This window comes from Argopecten irradians, chromosome 2 (genome assembly GCF_041381155.1).
Source record: "Argopecten irradians isolate NY chromosome 2, Ai_NY, whole genome shotgun sequence".
Taxonomy (NCBI): Eukaryota; Metazoa; Mollusca; class Bivalvia; order Pectinida; family Pectinidae; genus Argopecten; species Argopecten irradians.
This window is the reverse complement of record NC_091135.1, coordinates 37,058,391-37,077,162: the sequence shown is the minus strand read 5'-3', so window position 1 is coordinate 37,077,162 and position 18,772 is coordinate 37,058,391. Positions and strand designations below refer to the sequence as shown.

The 18,772-nt window shown below is 35.9% G+C and overlaps 4 protein-coding genes across 4 annotated transcripts; all 4 read right to left on the bottom strand.

The window, feature by feature from the left end:
• Positions 1–652: 652 nt before the first annotated feature.
• On the bottom strand, positions 653–16,952 carry LOC138316628 (sushi, von Willebrand factor type A, EGF and pentraxin domain-containing protein 1-like). Its single transcript, XM_069258302.1, has 7 exons — positions 16,885–16,952; positions 16,229–16,589; positions 13,948–14,044; positions 12,548–12,727; positions 2,331–2,501; positions 2,057–2,233; positions 653–1,061 (listed from the first exon to the last, which is right to left on the bottom strand). Exons 1-7 carry the CDS (start codon positions 16,950–16,952, stop codon positions 874–876), a joined length of 1,242 nt encoding a protein of 413 aa, XP_069114403.1. The 3' UTR covers positions 653–873.
• On the bottom strand, positions 6,554–7,555 carry LOC138315356 (integrase/recombinase xerD homolog). The gene has a single exon (XM_069256317.1). The coding sequence runs from the start codon at positions 7,553–7,555 to the stop codon at positions 6,554–6,556; it is 1,002 nt and encodes a 333-aa protein (XP_069112418.1).
• On the bottom strand, positions 7,757–9,922 carry LOC138315355 (uncharacterized). The gene has a single exon (XM_069256316.1). It carries the CDS (start codon positions 9,341–9,343, stop codon positions 7,757–7,759), a length of 1,587 nt encoding a protein of 528 aa, XP_069112417.1. The 5' UTR covers positions 9,344–9,922.
• Positions 9,558–10,837, bottom strand: LOC138312706 (uncharacterized). Its single transcript, XM_069253489.1, has one exon. It carries the CDS (start codon positions 10,581–10,583, stop codon positions 9,558–9,560), a length of 1,026 nt encoding a protein of 341 aa, XP_069109590.1. The 5' UTR covers positions 10,584–10,837.
• Positions 16,953–18,772: the final 1,820 nt, after the last annotated feature.

Sequence of the window (18,772 nt, the reverse complement as noted above, 5' to 3'; positions counted from 1 at the left end):
AATATTTTGTCATGTATCAGAAAATATTTTCTAAAAACATATTGCTTGCTATGACAAATAGTTATGTAAAAATAATTATGTACCGAAACTATTTCCTAAAAATGCTTTAAACAAGCCAAATGGGACATTCACTGTTGCCTTACTCATCGCTGTCGACTACCGTAGTGTGTCGTATGTAGAGTGGATTTAAACCAACTGAAGCAAAATTAATGTCTTGGTAAAATAAAGATGTGGAAATCATCATATACTTAGAAAGCTTTCTCAATTATTGGATGTCAGAAGTCACAACAAGATTCAGTGTTGTGCAGGACATGGTACATGTATATTACAAAGCAAAGTTCTTTGAATGTTTCAAATAAAATCAAAAGGTGTCAGATGCATAAAAAATTAGCTGTTCAATTATGTACATAATTTCTAACTAAAGATATGTTGCTTGCCCTTCAGTTTTTAATCAAATTTCATACGTATCATTTTTGTGGGTGTTTTGAATGTGCATTTACATTATTTTATGTAGTATTTCTCGACAAATACACTAAACGTTTGCTATACACTCTAACCAGACTTTACCCCTACAAGTAATCATTAAATTTTGTCGTCGAAGTTATAGAATTTTTAAAATAAAAAAAAATAAAAATAAAAAAGGAAGCATTTTACGACTATTTTATTTTTTCAGTAAAATATAAAATTGAAAACATTGGAAAGCACACGCGTCATAAAAGCAAATTATGTTATGTATAATCACTTGAGAGATATAAAAAATACATCTATATGACGTGAATTATGGAATAAGGCAAAATATAATAAAATCGTCCTTCGGAATGCTCTCAAGAAATTATGCGAAAATATGTGTCACGCACGCGAAATAAAAGTGGTTTACAGTGGAATGCACGTGAATTGTGGCTGTGTCCAGGTACCATCACTTTGACACGTGATAAACTGATTCGAGGGATCGCTAGATGAATAGAGCATCCCACAATATAATGTGGCAATGCTTGGGTACGTATAACCTTCAGTAGTATCAATGCCGACTATTCCAGTAAACAGCGTTGGAGGCCCACAGTCTGAATAAAAACAAACAAAGTATTGTTTAAGAAATGACTGCTGTAGGATATACAATGTAGATGTTTTATTTTCATTGTGATATTGGGAAAAGGAGTTCATAACATAGAAGAAATTTAAAGAGAAATATGTCAGTGTGCTTGTTTTTGAGCTATTGGCACTCAAAGATACCTTCATTTTATTTCACGAAAAATTGGGATTTTTTTGTTAATTTGCCATTTTGTTACACGATTACTGAAAGCCATCACTTCCAAAATATTTGTTTAATGCATATGTGTGGATATTTGTTTTACCATGGTCCCCATTAAACATACAGCAGTTATGTTTAATAAAATAGAAACATGTGCTACCTCTTACCCTTAATTTTACTTTTCATATACAAAATGCTCTTTTTAAGCCAGAGTTATACTGTATAGAAGAAAGTTTTAATACAAGCTTTGAAAATACCGGTAATTTGCATATCAATAGGGAAATATTGTTCTCTCTAAATAAGGCAGAGAATGTGGGGTCCGTGTGCCAACTTTTTGCCTTGTTTAAATATTTGTAATATTTCAATATTAAGGAGTCAAAATAAAAATAGTCAAATTGCACGATTATGTAAAACAAAAATAAAAAAGTGACAATAGACCTCGTAAAAACATACAGCAAAACTTACCTGGATACAGCTAAAAAATACTGACACAGGGATAATAATTTAAGTAAAAAAATTGTAAAATCTGACTCTTCTCAACACAAAAATTGCAAATGACAACTTGCTACAGATATCAATAAATCTTATTTGAAAATCTCAAATTTTCTTTGATCTAGATCGAAACAAGACTGAAATCTTACAAGGACGGATTTTTAAGTCCGGAAACAATATTTCTGTTTCTCGTGCATGAAATCTACTGCTTCAAGTATTGAAATTGGCTAAAAATTTAGATATTCTGTCAGTAACAACAGAAATTGATCAGCATATTTAATATAGTATTAATTTCAATTATTTTATCATATTTACCAACTGGATCACATGTCATATCCAAGTCTTCCCAGACTCCTTGATTGTTACAGTATCTTGTTCCGGTTCCGGCCGTAAATTGATATCCTGTGTCACATACGTAAGGAATGGCACTTCCGGCAGGTGCAACGGTCTCCGTGGTGTACGCATTATGTATATACGGTTCGATCAAGCAATCTTTAAATGGACAAGATTTGAAAAATGGTATCATCACACACTGTACATGTTTAAAAAATGCAGACAAAATTATAAAAAGCTGAAACAATCATTTTACCTGGTACACATTCAAATGACATATTGGACCAATGACCATCCTGTTGACACTCAATGTTAAGGGGGCCGGAAGCGGAAGTTGTTAATTCACACTCGTATGCCCTGGTAGATCCTATTGTCGTTTTACCGTTGGAAATGACTGCATAGGGAATACTAGGCGGCGTTCCACAATCTATCAAGCAACATGACTGTGATTATTTTATGCTATTTTATGGCAAAGAAATACATGGATTTCTCATATTTTGCTCAGTTATTAGGCATGCAAAATTTCTAAAAACAAATATTTAATGCGTTTACCCGAAATTTAGAGCGCCGTGGAATTTTGGCTAATTGTCTCGGTATTCAACTTCAACTATATCTTCCGAACTTTTGTCACTTTCTTTGATGGATTACGTGGCAATATGTGGATATGGAGAAAGGGCTGTTCCCGGAGGATGGGTACACTACGGTTTTCGTAATGCTAGGTTTACACTATGTTCCCAGTGGCCACGGCAGCCCCGTTTCGGGCCACCGTGGAGAAAACGTGATGACCGCGACACAACGTGAAACAATGCAGATGGACGTGATAGCCAAACGTGAGCGGCCGTGATTAACGTGGATGCCGTGTCAGATTTTTAAACTGTCAAAAAATTTGCCACGGCAGTCACGGTACAGATAGTAAACGTAACATGACGTTATTAAACGGGATTGACGCAACAAAACATAACAGTGCGTACGAAGCCGTAACAGAACTTGCAGACGGTCCGTGGTGGAACGGGCAGCAAGCACGTTCCCCAATAACTCACGGACCAACGTTCTGTTTCGTTTTTTCCAAGTTTTATCACGTTTGATGTAGAATGGCTGCACGTTTTGTCCCGTGTTTTCCAGGTTTGTCACGATTTTCACGGCAAGCAAAGGTGGATGGTCACCGTTTCGATGCGTTCTGTTAAAGTTACTAAATCATTAGATTTGCATATTTTTTAGGGGTTTTGACTTCCTACAAACGTTCTTATACCTGAAATTAGAAAGTTTTCAAAATTACAACATCTTATTTGAAATATTGACAATGTTTATCAGCGTTAAAATATCGCCAAACACAACAAGAAACTGTATCTGTCGGCATTAGCTGTTTATAACGGAAAGAACCGAGTGCAGCTTTGAGTTCAAAATCGGGATCGCTGAAAATCTCATCCGCCTAATGGATATAGATGTAATAACACCACTATAAGAGGCCACTTATATTTTATCTGTTATATTGGCCTGATTCAGTGAAACAGCCGATACATATTGACAAGTAAATCAGCATACGTTCTATGAAGCTTTAGAGTATGTGATGAAAATATGACAAGAAGTGAGAGGTATTTTCACCCGTTAATTATGTATATATTATACAGGAGTATATGTACTTTATTAAGCAAACATATACATTTTACATAAGTCTACAATGTATATGTAAAGTATATTTTTGCTTTGAATACATAAAAATACCCATGCAATTTAGATATATAGTTCGGTTGATTTTTTTAAAGATTTTTGATGATAATGATTTTATTTGCTCCATCGCTGACAAATGGTATTTTTTCACTGTCAAAATCAGGAGCAGACGGTTTAGTGTTTTTCTTCAGTTACAAAAGTTATTTACTTTACACAATTACCAACATTGAAAAGTTTGAGCTTCTAATTTTACTTCAAGTTAAAAATATGAAAAATAATTAATTGCATCCCGAAAAAAATCCGTGGCACTATATCTTATATGGAATTAAGTACTGATTGCGCATGCACCAAAGGCAAAAGAAATTATTTTATACATTTTTTGTGTTAATTAGACATATGTACACGATTAAACATAAATTATTGTTCAAGTGATAAATATCATTTATGCTCTGTCGGCTCTGGAGCATCTTAAGTAAATCAGATGGAAAAAGGTTATATAACTAGTGACATGTAGCTATATAGGGAAATGTCCATTAGACGGATAGAAATTATAACTAGGGATATATATATGGAATGTCCATTAGACGGATAGACATAATAACTAGGGGTATATATAGGGAATGTCCATTAGACGGATAGACATCATAACTAGATATATTTATTACATAATTTGTTTACACCAAATTATATTCGAGGAAATATAATATTTTCATCTATTAATATAAACTTCCGAGGAATCGCGCGTGAGTTACGTTATTTTGACATCATAAAGGTTCACGCTCAATTTTCGCGCTAGCTTTATAGATCCCGAATCAAGCACGTCATGTACACCTTTATCGAGGACGGACACGGCGAATGTATTAGATTAAAAGGCTGCATGCAGGTCTAATAATGTTAAAGAAGACAATAAGACATTAAAACGGGAGTTACAACGAGCGTGACGTACGTGGGTAATACGTCAATCTTCAATAGGACTTGAAGTTTCTCCGTACGGTACGGTGCTGTTGATTTTGTTAAGTGATTGTCGTATTCGTTTTATAAAATAATAAAACAAATATTTCATGGGTTTCTGTGCTCTAGTTCATAATATTTACCACTCGGTGGTGGTAATCAACAAATATTATATTGCACTCGGCCTTCGGCCTCGTGCAATATAACATTTGTTGATTAAAACCAACTCGGGTTAATATTATGAACTAGTAACCCATTCAATATTTGTATAATAGGGAATTTCCATTAGACGGATAGACTATAACTAGGTATCTATAGGAAATGTCCATTAGACGGATACAGTTGTATATATTTTAACTAGGGCTATATAAGGAATGTCCATTAGACGGATATATATTATAACTAGGGCTATATAAGGAATGTCAATTAGACGGATATATATTATAACTAGGGCTATATAGGGAATGTCCATTAGACGGATATATATTATATAACTAGGGCTATATAGGGAATGTCCATTAGACGGATATATTATAACTAGGGCTATATATGGAATGTCCATTAGACGGATAGAGACTATAATAGAGATATATAGGGAATGTTCATTGGACGGATATATATTATAACTAGGGCTATATAAGGAATGTCCATTAGACGGATAGAGACTATAACTAGAGAAATATAGGGAATGTCCATTAGACGGATATATATTATAACTAGGGCTATATAGGGAATGTCCATTAGACGGATATATTATAACTAGGGCTATATAAGGAATGTCCATTAGACGGATAGAGACTATAACTAGAGATATATAGGGAATGTCCATTAGACGGATAGACATTATAACTAAGGATATACAGGGAATGTCAAATATTGATATAATGATAAAAGAAATACATGTACCTCATTAGTCCGCTAAACATGCCTATATTATTAGTTTTTCCTTATTATAAAGTTTATATATTAGGCCATTTTTTTAAACCTAATAATATTGACAGGTTTAGCGGACTAGTACCTAATATCATAACAACTGAAAATAAAATAATGGTAGAAGCAAGTATAAAACCACATAATATAATGAAAACTCTTCTTTAAAGCTGCAAAATCCTGTACAATATATGAATATTTACACTTAGAAACTCTACACAAAACTTCTGCATACGTTTCAACGTTTATTAAATTTAACACAGCAATCAGGTACTTGTAGTCGATAAATTGGTGTTTTCAGTCGATAGCAGATATGTCCATTACACAGATGAGATTTCCTTCGGTAAATGTTCCCACATCGCGCATGCACACCGGGATTGTTCTCCAAAAACACTGCGCTTACCGCTAATAATAACAACATAACTCACAAATAAAATGCAAGGGCTCGACCACGCCGAGGCACAAGGGCTCGACCGCGCCGAAGCTGATTTAATTAACCAAAAACTAAATCACCTTTCACAATACACAAATCCATACCATCCTAAATACACATGAATAATTGCCAAAAACTTGTATATAAAAAAAATAATAAAAATTTTCCTGTAAACTAGCGTGTGAGCCGGTCAACGTGGTCTCGCTGAATGAAAAAAAGCACGTGCCTCGCACTAGTCACCTACACGCGTACCTACACGCCACTCGGTAAAACTCGTCACTTTCCGTAACCGACCGTGCTTGCCACGTGGCGGTTCTCTACGCTTAAGGAGAAAACAATTTCAGTCTAATTCATTACATTCAAACGAATGAAATTATATTTCTCCAAAAAAACACTGCGCTTACCGCTAATAATAACAACATAACTCACAAATAAAATGCAAGGGCTCGACCACGCCGAGGCTGAATCAAAGAAAGGGAAGAATATTGACGTAAAAATTATAAGCCCAAATGTTTTGACACCGAAAGCCTGTGTCCTAAGGAATCTTTTACGTAGCCGTCTTTGGCGTTCTCGGAACGCCACCTGCCGTGTCTTTTGAATAACCTATCTGATATACCCGCGTTAGCCGCGCTCGTTGCTCCACCAGAACGTAAACTATGAAGCCCATACCGTTTTATATCTGGGACAAAAGGACTGAAAGCCTCCATAAAAAGCTCCCTCATTCTGGTGTAAGATACTGCTTTGCTATCCAACCGACAAATAAAACCATTGGCAGTTTTCGATAACGCCTGGAAAATGAATTCGTTTGAATTGAAGCTAGCTGAGGCGAAAAATCGCTCAATATTTGCCACGGGACAAAGCCGAGTCCCTGTGCGCGCAATAACCACCCGGGCTCCATCTCTGTAAACATCTGTCTTACTTTTGCGAACTAGAACCAGCATATGTGTCTCAAAAAACTGAAAATCAGATCTCTTTAATTCTAACAGTTCAGATACTCTGAAAAAACCTGCATATCCAACCAAACATGCGCACACGGTGCGCTGGTTGTAAAGATTATTGTCACTACTGTATTTATCGAACATTCTGCCAAGAATTTCCGGAGTAATAGGATCTTTCTTCATCTTAGGTACCGACAAACGTCTCTTTGCCCCTTCCAGTGTGTTCTTAACTAAGACAGACTCTGTAGGAGAAGATATTCCCACTACATGATGAGCCCATTGTAAACTATAAAAAGCCGTTAACACAGGACTTGGAGAATTCACTTGTTGAACCAGAGATGCTATATACACTGATACGTGAATAGGATTGGCGGGAAAGCAATCACTGTCTGTCAAACCGTTGCTTTTGGCCCACCTTTTCCATCTTAGAAATCCGCGATGATACGTCTTAGCGGTAGTAGTGGCTTTACACTCAGTCAATAAGTCCGGAACTAAGCTCACGGTATCAGCTAATTCACCCGGTAGTTCTGATATATCGTCTCTGAAAGCCTGCAAAAACATTCGTATAAGGAATCCTTAATGCATATACAAACGATTAGTCAAAACACGGCTTACATGTATATACCAGAGTCATTATGTATGTACATGTATCTAAGCTAATCAATAGCAAAACAACAAACGACTTAATTTGACGCCCTAGTCTTATGTCTACCTAGGTCTACTGTACACACTGTGCCATCACCATACCACCACCAATCCGGATTAGTATACACCACTACCACCACCACGAAAATCTAGCCTCAATGCCAGCATTCTGAATGGGAGGTCCACGTTTCCAAACAAATATTTATTCCCCCTCCCGGGCATATACGATTGTTTGTTAGTAGGCAAATACACCATTCCCACCACCTCAGGGATATAGCCATCACCAGTGGGGCATAAAAAAGGCCAAAAACTCGCGGACCTCCACAACGGAACCACCATAGTCCCGTACGCACTACACTGACGCATATATTTCAGTACCCTGTGCACAATACACACGGGTGGCACAAACCAGCCGTTTACACCAAACCAATCGGCTGTAAATGCGTCTACGCCATTACTCTCAATACTCCAATGACGAGAGTAAAAAACTGGGAGTTTACTATTAATATGATTAGCAAACCAATCGATCTCATGAGGGCCCCATAACCCCTCCAGCCACTGGAAAATCTCATCAGAGACTGACCAATCGTCAGAATCAACTAGTCGGCTCAAAACATCAGCCTGGTCATTCAGATCTCTAGGGATCCATTCAACGTCTAAGGAAACATTAGTTCTCAAACAGGTACGAAAAATCGTGTAAGCAATTTCTTGTAAACATGGCTTCATACTGCCTCTAGATACAATTCGTACTACATTTTGGTTATCCGTGAACCACTTCACTCTCTTGTCTCTCAGCAAATGCTCCATAGACATAAACACATTTCTCACTGCTGTAAGTTCCCGCCAAGTAGAACTTTGCTCCTTCTCAGCATCTGACCACATGCCGTGAGCGGTGCCGTTCGGCGTATCTACAACGTAACCGCCATAACCTGTGTTACTGGCGTCACTATATACAACCGTGTGACAAGCACAGTCTTCTGTAAAATTTCTAACATTCAAATCCGACACATTATCTCCCCAAAAATTCAATTGCTTAACACTGTCATCTGACAGCGATATAGCACTGTTCCATGATATAGATTCAGAGATATCTACACTTAAACTCTTTGTCATAATGTACACTACGTTGCCTAAGACATAGGACATTGACACAATCTGCCCTACAGCAGATGCTACCTTACGTACAGGTACTCGCCCACACATACGTATATCTTCCAAAACGTCACTTATATACATAGACAATTTGTCAAGCCTGGGCTGTGTAATACTTAAAATACCTTCAACAGTATCAATGGAGTTGCCCAAAAACACTAGTTTCCTAACAGGAATCCAAGTCGATTTCTCGGGCTTGGGTACAAAACCGCTAGCTATCAGGTCATGCTTGACCTGACTCGCCATATGTGCGCACGCGCTCTCGTCACTATGCACACCTAACCCGTCATCTAGGTACATGAGTATTTGTTTACCCTCGCCACGCCACTTTTTCACTAGTGGTCTGGTGACTTTGGTGTAAATATAACAAGCTGAACTCAACCCAAAAGGCAGTACCATGAATTTAAAATATCTTACTTTGTTTCCGAAAACCCAGGAAAAACCGAGAAAATTAGTATGCGGTTCAAATATTTCGATATGATGATAAGCCGAATGGATGTCAAATTTGAAACAATAACAGCCCTGCGTAACAAATTGCATAGCAGTTCTCATATCTTCAAATTTCACACTGGACTTCCAGATATGTTCATTTACGTGTCTTAAATCTAATATTAACCGTTTTTTTCCCCGGAATTTCGGACAGAAACTGTCAGAGGATTTACAACAAACGGAGGCGTCTCACACTCAACAATCAAAGATCTAACTAATAAGTCATTAATTGCATCTACCACAAACTCTGCTTGTTTTAGAGACGAAACATTGTTCTTCAAAACAATCGAGGGAGGCGTGGAATAAACAGATAAAACGGAATTTTGTAACCAAGTTTCAACGTCTCAATAATGAAATCACTACTGCCAATATATTCCCAAAACCTTATACTGTTCCTGAGTCTACCTCTCACAATTATCTTGGCTTGCCCCTGTTCATATTCGTAATAATCTTCCGTATATTCGGAAAGTTTATCTGATAAATGACAGTTCTCACTGGTATACTTATCTTTTACAAACTTGGCCTCATCACTGTGGTTTTGTCCGGGTAGATGCTGCTGCTGAGGCGTTCGATCTTTGGTTGTTCGGACACTCACTCCTCCAATGGTTGAAGGATCCACAGGAATAGCATGCTCCGTGTTGCTGTCCCCTCCGTGCGTATAATCCAGAGTTCCCGTGAAAAATGGCGGTCCTGCAAACCATTCCTGCACGGAGGGCCCTCTAAAGGGCTGCTGAAGAGGACCAGAAGAATGATTCCCGCCATTGCCCACGCTGCTACGCCCACTAATTTGCCTCTTAGAATTAGCGGCCTTAGATTTCTTCTTTTTGATAGCCCTATTCTCGGCTCTGTTGATCTTTCCCTCATCCTCGCTGTCACTCGCTATAGGATTAGATTCGTATTGTCTAACGGTTTCCCAACCGCCTTCGCTGGAATCTGCTATCTTAATTAGTTTGTTTCTCCTTGAAACTTTGTCCTTCAAGGCACATATAATTTCACTGGCGTACGAATGTTTGGAGTTCTCCAGGGCCCAGTTAACCTGGTCAAAATCCTCACCCAGTTCTGTGTTGAAGGTGTACTGAACTTTATTGCCCTCGTATTTCCACTTATATGAATGCTCTGTTTTAATTCTTTTCACTTGTGACGACACAGACACCGCCGCGCCTTTGACTTCCTCGCGAAGGTCGCCAAGTTCTTGCGACAATTTAGAGTCTATCGCATTAATATTTTTCCCTTGTGCTTGAACTGCGTCCCAAATATCCGCAAGACTAATAGAAGCGTTGCGGGAGCTTGAATTGTCCTCCATGTGAAAAAAAAAAAAAAATTCAAGTAAATGCGATGAGAAAAATTTCCTGTAAACTAGCGTGTGAGCCGGTCAACGTGGTCTCGCTGAATGAAAAAAGCACGTGCCTCGCACTAGTCACCTACACGCGTACCTACACGCCACTCGGTAAAACTCGTCACTTTCCGTAACCGACCGTGCTTGCCACGTGGCGGTTCTCTACGCTATAGGAGAAAACAATTTCAGTCTAATTCATTACATTCAAACGAATGAAATTATATTTTACCTCGCCGAAAGCTAATAATATGAAATAGTGACTATGTCGTTTATATTTATTTTTAGTTTTTTCTTCATTTTGAACAAAATGGTTATACAAACTTTTAAATTTTGTTATTAACACAAAGTACACAACTTTTACCATTATTTTCAGTTCTATAATTCGTTTTATCTTTTAATACATGATGTTTTAACGATTTAGTCCCTTTAAGGCACATCACGGCTTGTAGCGGTTGAAAGCCCGACGCGCTACGGCGTGTTGCGTCATATTACGGTCTTACGTTGCAAGCAATATATGATTGAGTATCATTCCTTGGTCTGGTACATATTTGATACTTCATGGAAAATTTATATTAATGGATAATAGAAATAGTCCATATTAAACACATTTTAACCATCAATTTATACCAAAACTATCATTAAAAATGCCTATTAAGTGAGAACCATAACATAAAAATGATTTGCGTTTAAACATATTTACTTATTACTTAGCTGCTATATAATACATTAAACATATAGAAATGATATATTTATACAATTCTAGTTAAGATTTTTCTTTTCTATTAATACATTCTGTAATTAAAATGAGTTTTGAAGAAATTTTCGGCAAAAGATATTGTTTCATTTCTGAGTGTTTCATTTCAACTTTAATACTCTGAGCATACACCTGCTCCTAAGAGCCCGTCATCAGCTAGCATTGTTTGAGACAATTTACCACTGTTTGTCGTTGCAGAAAAAAACACAACTCCTGACATGTTTTCAGATATGTTTCTATTTCAATTATTTGCTGTTGGACTTCCTTAAAATACTTTCTCTGAATCCTACTACTAATGCACCAAATTATCGTGCAAGTGCTCAATATTAACATCAAGATGGAAAATTACAATAAAATCGTCATTAAGGTTGTCAATAGTTTAATATGACCAAGTGTGGCTACGCAAATCTTTTTTTCTGTAACGTTTCTAAAATTAATTAATCTGCGTTTTGTAATAATAGCTTTGATATCTTTTGTGGTTAAAACGTGTTTGATAAATATTATTTCTATTTATAAATACAAATAATTCCAAGAAGTATCTGATATGTACCAGGTTAGACAATGATACTCCAAAATATATTGATTATTGATAGTCCGTAATAGGACTCATCATGCAGTAGTGCGTCGGGCTTTCAACCACTGCAAGCCGTTATGTGGCTTGACAGAACGCATCGAAACTGCTATCATCCACCTTGGCTTGCCGTGAAAACCATGACAAACCTGGGCAAAACGGGACCAAACGTGCAGCCAATCTACATCAACCGTTATAAAACGTGAAAAAAAGGCAACAGGACGTTACAAAACTTGAAATCAACGTGAGATGTTGATCCTTCAACCACGGACCGTCTGTAATTTCTGTTACGGCCTAGTACGCACATATACGTTTTGTTGGTCTGAAACCTAACATAAAATACGAAAATCTTTAAAATGTATTTTGTCAACACGGATCACAAAACATCTCATATGCTGCAAAATTGAAATTCATTGTGAAATACACAAAGGTTCGAAACAACATTGTTAGTTTTTACTTATCACTTGTGTTAATGGCATAGTGCGCCGTCACGGTTTTGAGACAAAGTTACATATACATGTACAATTGTATTTAGGTGAACTCAATCATACATAATGGTTCGCGAAACATTACAGCATTACTGCAATTTATCACAATGTAAATTACCTCTGCAATGATCTTCCGGTTCAGACCAGTTACCGGACTCCTGGCAGACGACAGACCTGTATCCTATGTAGCCAGTACCACACGACAAGTAGCGTTTGACTCCCACTTTGGTCATGGTGTTTGAATGGACATCGGTGTGCCAGTGGCCACGATGTGAATTTTCTGTTGTTGGTCCACATGCTGAAATGATGTGTACAATGACGAACCTTTGTAATAACATAGCAACTGACGGATCGCCAGTTGTTCCTCAAACTGCTCGGGTACCACGCATTTCTAATGTGTATGCTACGGTATTTGCTATAACATTGACATAGGTTTGGCACACTCCCACATATGACCTTAAGTCCTGCATTTGAGTAATTAATTAGTTCCCAAATGCAGGATTCTATAAAATGAAAATTGATACCCATTTAAGGGAGAGTTTCCAACCTATTGAATAGGTAGCAAGCGTTTGCTAGCACGAGCAATTGCTGCATAATGGCTGGCGATCGGTCAAATTGACACATGGACTGGAACGTTTGCCAAGAATGTCAATAATGTGTAATACTAATGTCTATACTAATATTGGGGAAATGTCGCTAGCCAAATTGGTGTGAAGATATCTGGTAATTCTAATTGAATATCTAGTGTATTTCATGCATTAATAGTGCATTGTTATGGGCTGTGTCGATGGCTGTCTACCGGGTAGCGCAATGGGTATAGCAACCTAGTAACGTCCTGGATTCCGTTAAAGAATCTGGGTCTGGTCGTTTCTACATTATCAGTTTTGTGACTTAACCTTGTTTCAAATAAGATAAATATTATTCTAGATAAGTGAATATGTTTTTTACAATAGAATGAGTGATCAGACCCCAAGATCATAAAACCGACGTGCGTCTAAAACAGTCTTAGTTCATTATTAGCCAATCACAAACGATGTAACAAAATGATACGTCATATTTAATTTGCTGAGCAAAACATAAGTTTAAGAATTTTAATGATCCAGAGGTAAGAACATTAGGTAACAAGAAAATAAAATACTGTAAACTTTACATACACGTCTTCAAGGAGGACAAAAATGTCAGATTGCTGTTATAAAACCGAATCTATCTGTTCACGCAAATTTGTGAAACTTTTTATGTCTTTTCAGGACTGCGTTAGTTGAGTTGTCCCGATAAATTACCATAAGCCCTCCACCTCTTGGTTGCGAGTTCGAATCCCAAGTGGGACAGTTGCCAGGTACTGACCGCTAGTCCTTCACCATCTAAACATGAAACTTTCTGAACATAAAACTAAGCAAATACAACCAAACTATTTGACCGAACAAGGCTGCCCAGCTAACAGTTTTTTTGACCCTCACCAATGAACCCAAGACCTAGTTGAAAAACGGATGACACACGTTATGTAAATAGGATAGTTACCTGTTTTAATACAGACACCGGACCCGGACGACAGACGGACACATGAAGTGTATTTTGGACAGTTATGATTTTGGCAAGCACCCATCAAAGATTCATCCTGCAATGAATGAAAATAGAGAACAATTCGTTAATAAATAAGTTTGCCTCTCAGTAAACAAAATAATATTAGTTATATAATGTTTTGTACAGGGGTTACACGGAAATAATTAGGTTCATGAAAATGCTGAATTCGGCCAGGCGAAGCCAAGACTTAATACTGCAAGTTATATAGTGTTTTACAAGGGTGATATGCAAATATATTAGGTACACGATTTTTTGAAAGCAAAATTTAAAAATAGCTGGAGAAAGTGGTAACCTCTTCACTATACAATTTGATGAATGAACTCTTTTAAATTATGCATAAAATTAAACCAATGATAATTATTTTTTCTTTATTATTTTTACCATAAATATCTACCATTAGATAAAAATTACTTAAAATGTACATCTCGACTCATTCCTCCTTAACAACTACTTCCTGTCTAATCTAACTTCTCCGCCTCTTCTAAATGTCATATATGTCTGAATGAATGTGGTGTACGGAAATCTTTGAATGTATGTAATAATGAAAGTAAACTCTTAGGTCTATATGTATGTGTGCGTGTGAGTGTGTACTTGAAGGTGTGTAAAATTGGCCCAAATGAAATACTTTTATTTTTTGTTCCTGTTATGTTCACTTGTTCTCTATCTTTGTCTGTAAAATTGAAAATGATTTTAAAAGAAAAAAAAATTATAAAAAATGAGATTCTAGAAAGAAAAAGTAGCAGTAATATTAATTTAAGTTTTCAAAGAGAAACATAATAATTAATGCCTGTGTCAAGCTACTTGTAATGTTCTGTAATTGTTTTTAGAATATTGAATTAAATTCCATTCAAATTGATTTTTTATATTATTTTTATCTTAATATCATAACGGATATATAAACAATACTTAACAAATTTCAAAGTGCATTTAGAATACATACAAAACAAATTCAATGAATAGAAATCTATTACGGCTTGTTTTTGTCAAAAAGGGAATTTCGATGATGAATAGAATACGTCGGTTGCGCTATTGAAAGCTTAAAAAACTAACAATGATGCTGTGTTGTGAATAGACGACTACCCTATATATATTGTATGGTGTAACAGGTAAATACACAGTAAATACCGTGGGTAAACGTACGTGGTGCATGTCACGCAAAACCCTTTGATATTTCTTGTCACTAATTTATCAAATGTATCATAATTGAATAAAAAAAACTTTATCGCAATGAGTCAATTTCTACTTTGAAAAAAACCATTGTAAAACTAGTAATAATTTTATTTAAGGATGTACTCCTCTGAGAAGTCAAAATTTTCTTGTATTAGGCTTCTTTTCTCATAAAGATTTTTGGAAATAGGAGTTCATACCATAAAAAAATGAAAAAAAAACAACATTTGTTTGTGTGCTCGTTTTTGAGCTATTGCCACTACTTAACAAAATATTGGATTTTATGGCAATTTTGCAGTTTCGACCATATAACAAGTGATTAAAGCCATAATTTTCTAATGAGGTATTTGATATGCATAAATGCTTATAGAATTTATTTCCCAGTATTCTTCTTTAAAAATATACCAGTTTTGATTAATAAGACTAATATTTTTTTCTCAGAATAACAACAAATGCTACCCCTACCCCTTAATTTTGAGCTACAAAATGTACCATTTTTAGGGAAAGAGTTGTTCTTTTTTAATCAGACAGAAAAATGGGGGTTCGTGTGCTTACTTTTTTGCCCTATTTGAATATTTGTTATTTTTCTGTTATTTAGAGTAAAAAGTAAAGGTGCTCAAATTACCATTAAATGTGAAAATAAAAATGCAAAAAGTGTATCATTTCACACATTAATGCTCAATATTTTAACTGCCACGAACCTTGTAAAGATTTAAAGCAAAAATTAGCTCGGTACAGCTAAAAATGCTGGCGCGGTAATGATTTAAGTAAAACATATTTCAGTAATAAATGGTAAAACTGTGGCTCTGCTCAAAGCGAAAAAGACACAATTTCAACATGGCCGCCAAATGAGCCTTTTCTTAAAATTCTAATATAAAAGCATCTACTCAAAATAGAAATGTAATAAATGTAATTTTTCGACAAAATTTGCAACTGACAATTCACTACAGATATTGATAAATTGTATTTGAAAAATATCATAACTCTTTGATCTTTGTCTAAAGGAGACTTCAACGGGACTGAAACCCAGAAGAAAACATCCTTAGTTTACCGATATTACAGCACTCCTGTCTCCATAAATAGAACCTTGAGAACCGCCATATTGTTCTGGTGCTGTGTCGGCGTCATCCTCGATTAGTCGACACCTTAGATCTGTTGTGTTGTAAGTAAAAGATTTACATCCGGTATCCAAGCCACAATATCGGGCACAGCCGTACAGACCAACCCCAGTGATCGAGTGGTACAACGCACTGGACAAATAAAAGTTGGGTACAAACTGGGGTACCTCAAGCTCTACTCCATGGGTAGTTATAACTAATACGATATATGTCATTATTAATATCATTTTGGATTCTATATTATATAACCAAAAATGATGGTACGTTAATACCACACTATTCGAACTTGTACTTCTGAAGTAATATGAAAGTTATAGCGATGATTAGTATTATACTATACTTACAGATATAAACGTCCTCTTAATGGACAAATCTAAAAAATTATTTGGATCATGGCGATATGGACACTTCTTTTTTATTAAGCATTAATGTTATATGGTCATCGAACTTCTCACCTCACGATTGTTCTATTTTTATATATAAAAAAGTCTTTTATTAAATGTTTACTTTTGAATGTGATGGTTCCGTTTCATTTTGATGTGTTGAATTCATAAATACAGTACATATTGTGCATTATGTTTTAATGTACCTGATACGCGTGTACCTACCGACATTAGCGTAAGTGTGGTGATCGCCCGGTGTATATATCTCAATCATATCCGACGTCTGTTTGTGGAATGGGAAATGACATACTTATCCACAACTGAATGATCAAATACTAATTATAAAATCAATACATGAACGTTAGTTGTCAAGCTTAAATGTTTGTTCATTTAAACGTTTAATGGGCGATGGACATCAAAAAGTAATTGACAAATATCGACGTAGAATGACCCGACCTCAAAATCGATTACACCAAAGAAAACTTTTACAAAACAGGACCATTACTTTCAGAGGAGTATCCTCGTCTGATACCCTCGTTATCAGTCCACACTTGCATAATGTAATGACGTCACTGACGTTATCATTCACCAATCAAATGGATCGTAAAACCGGAGTATTTATATCCCATATCCTCGGGTGTCTACATCAGTCCTTTTCCGTTTTTTTAGAATCAATGTTTCCATTGCCAGTGCACATTGCATAGTTCAATCAATTGAACCAAATGTATCTTAACTCTCTTTGAAGTCAATTTCTATATTTACATTTTCACTGCAGTCCCACTATGTAACCTACCAACGCAGTTGGCATTCATATCTATGAACTATATCCGCTTATTATGACGTCTTTACCACTGCGATGTCACAATTGTCGTACCAGCGATTACGGAAAATGGCTGTTCAAAGGGCTGTTCCATCCTTGACGATAACGAATGATTTATTCATTATAAATGCAAAATCCCTTGGGAAAAATGTAACAAATTTACAAAATGTAAATATAAGCATTGAACGTCTTTCAGTTGGCATTCATAGCCAAAATGAAGACAAGTGGGCAGAGGCAAATTATACATGAAGCGCTAGTGCGCTTCATTGACTTTGCATCTGTCCACGCCTATTGGCAATGAATGTCAATGCTTAAATGACTTTATAACTGTAACGTTTATAGTTTATAATATTCGATTGTCAGTTGCATGCTGGCTGTTTTGTCTAGATTCACACTGACCCTAAATAGTGTAGACTGTATATGCGAAGACTGCAGTTAATAACAGTTGTGTGTGCATGTTTTGCAAATAAAAAGATGCAATACCCTATCTACATGTACATCTTTACGACCAACATTTTTAACATGATATTAAGGATCTGCTATGGTGAAAGGTCTTTTTTCTGATGACTAACGTTTTTTCTAATATAGATTTTTGGAAATAGGAGTACATACCAAAGTTGAAAACGGAATAAAACTGATATGGTGGTGTACTTGATTTTGAGCATACATGAATCAAAGATACCTATTTGACACAAATACACAAATTGTGATTTTTATCGGAATTTCACAGTTTTGTGCATACACACAAGAAACTAAAGCACTACTTGCAAATTGGTTATCTGGTAAGAAATTATAAAATTGTACAGTGAAACCTTCATTTTTGCTAAGAATATCTGTATATATTACCCCTACCCTCTAAATTTTGAAGACTAAGATACCTCGTTTTTAACAATTTGTTACAGATTCAACGCTTTACGGAAAATGTTTTGATGACTTACTTTTTCTAAAATGTTGCAGTTCAAAAGAACAAAGTGACTGTTTCTAGAATCATCATGAAAAGTGGGGCAGTGTGCTTATAATTTGTTGTCCCGATACAAAATGCACTATTTTTCATTATGTCATAATTTCACACTTACATGTTAAACATGTTCATCTCAGTGATCAATAAAAGGTTTTACAGCAAAAATTAATTTGATATAGCTAGAAATGTTGCATAGGCGATTTCAGAGAAAATATTGAGGTTAAAAAAATGGTCTGTGTAATTTCATCTCTGCACAAAATGTAACAAATACACTTTTTTTTCAAAATGGCCTCCAAATCGATCAATGTTGAAA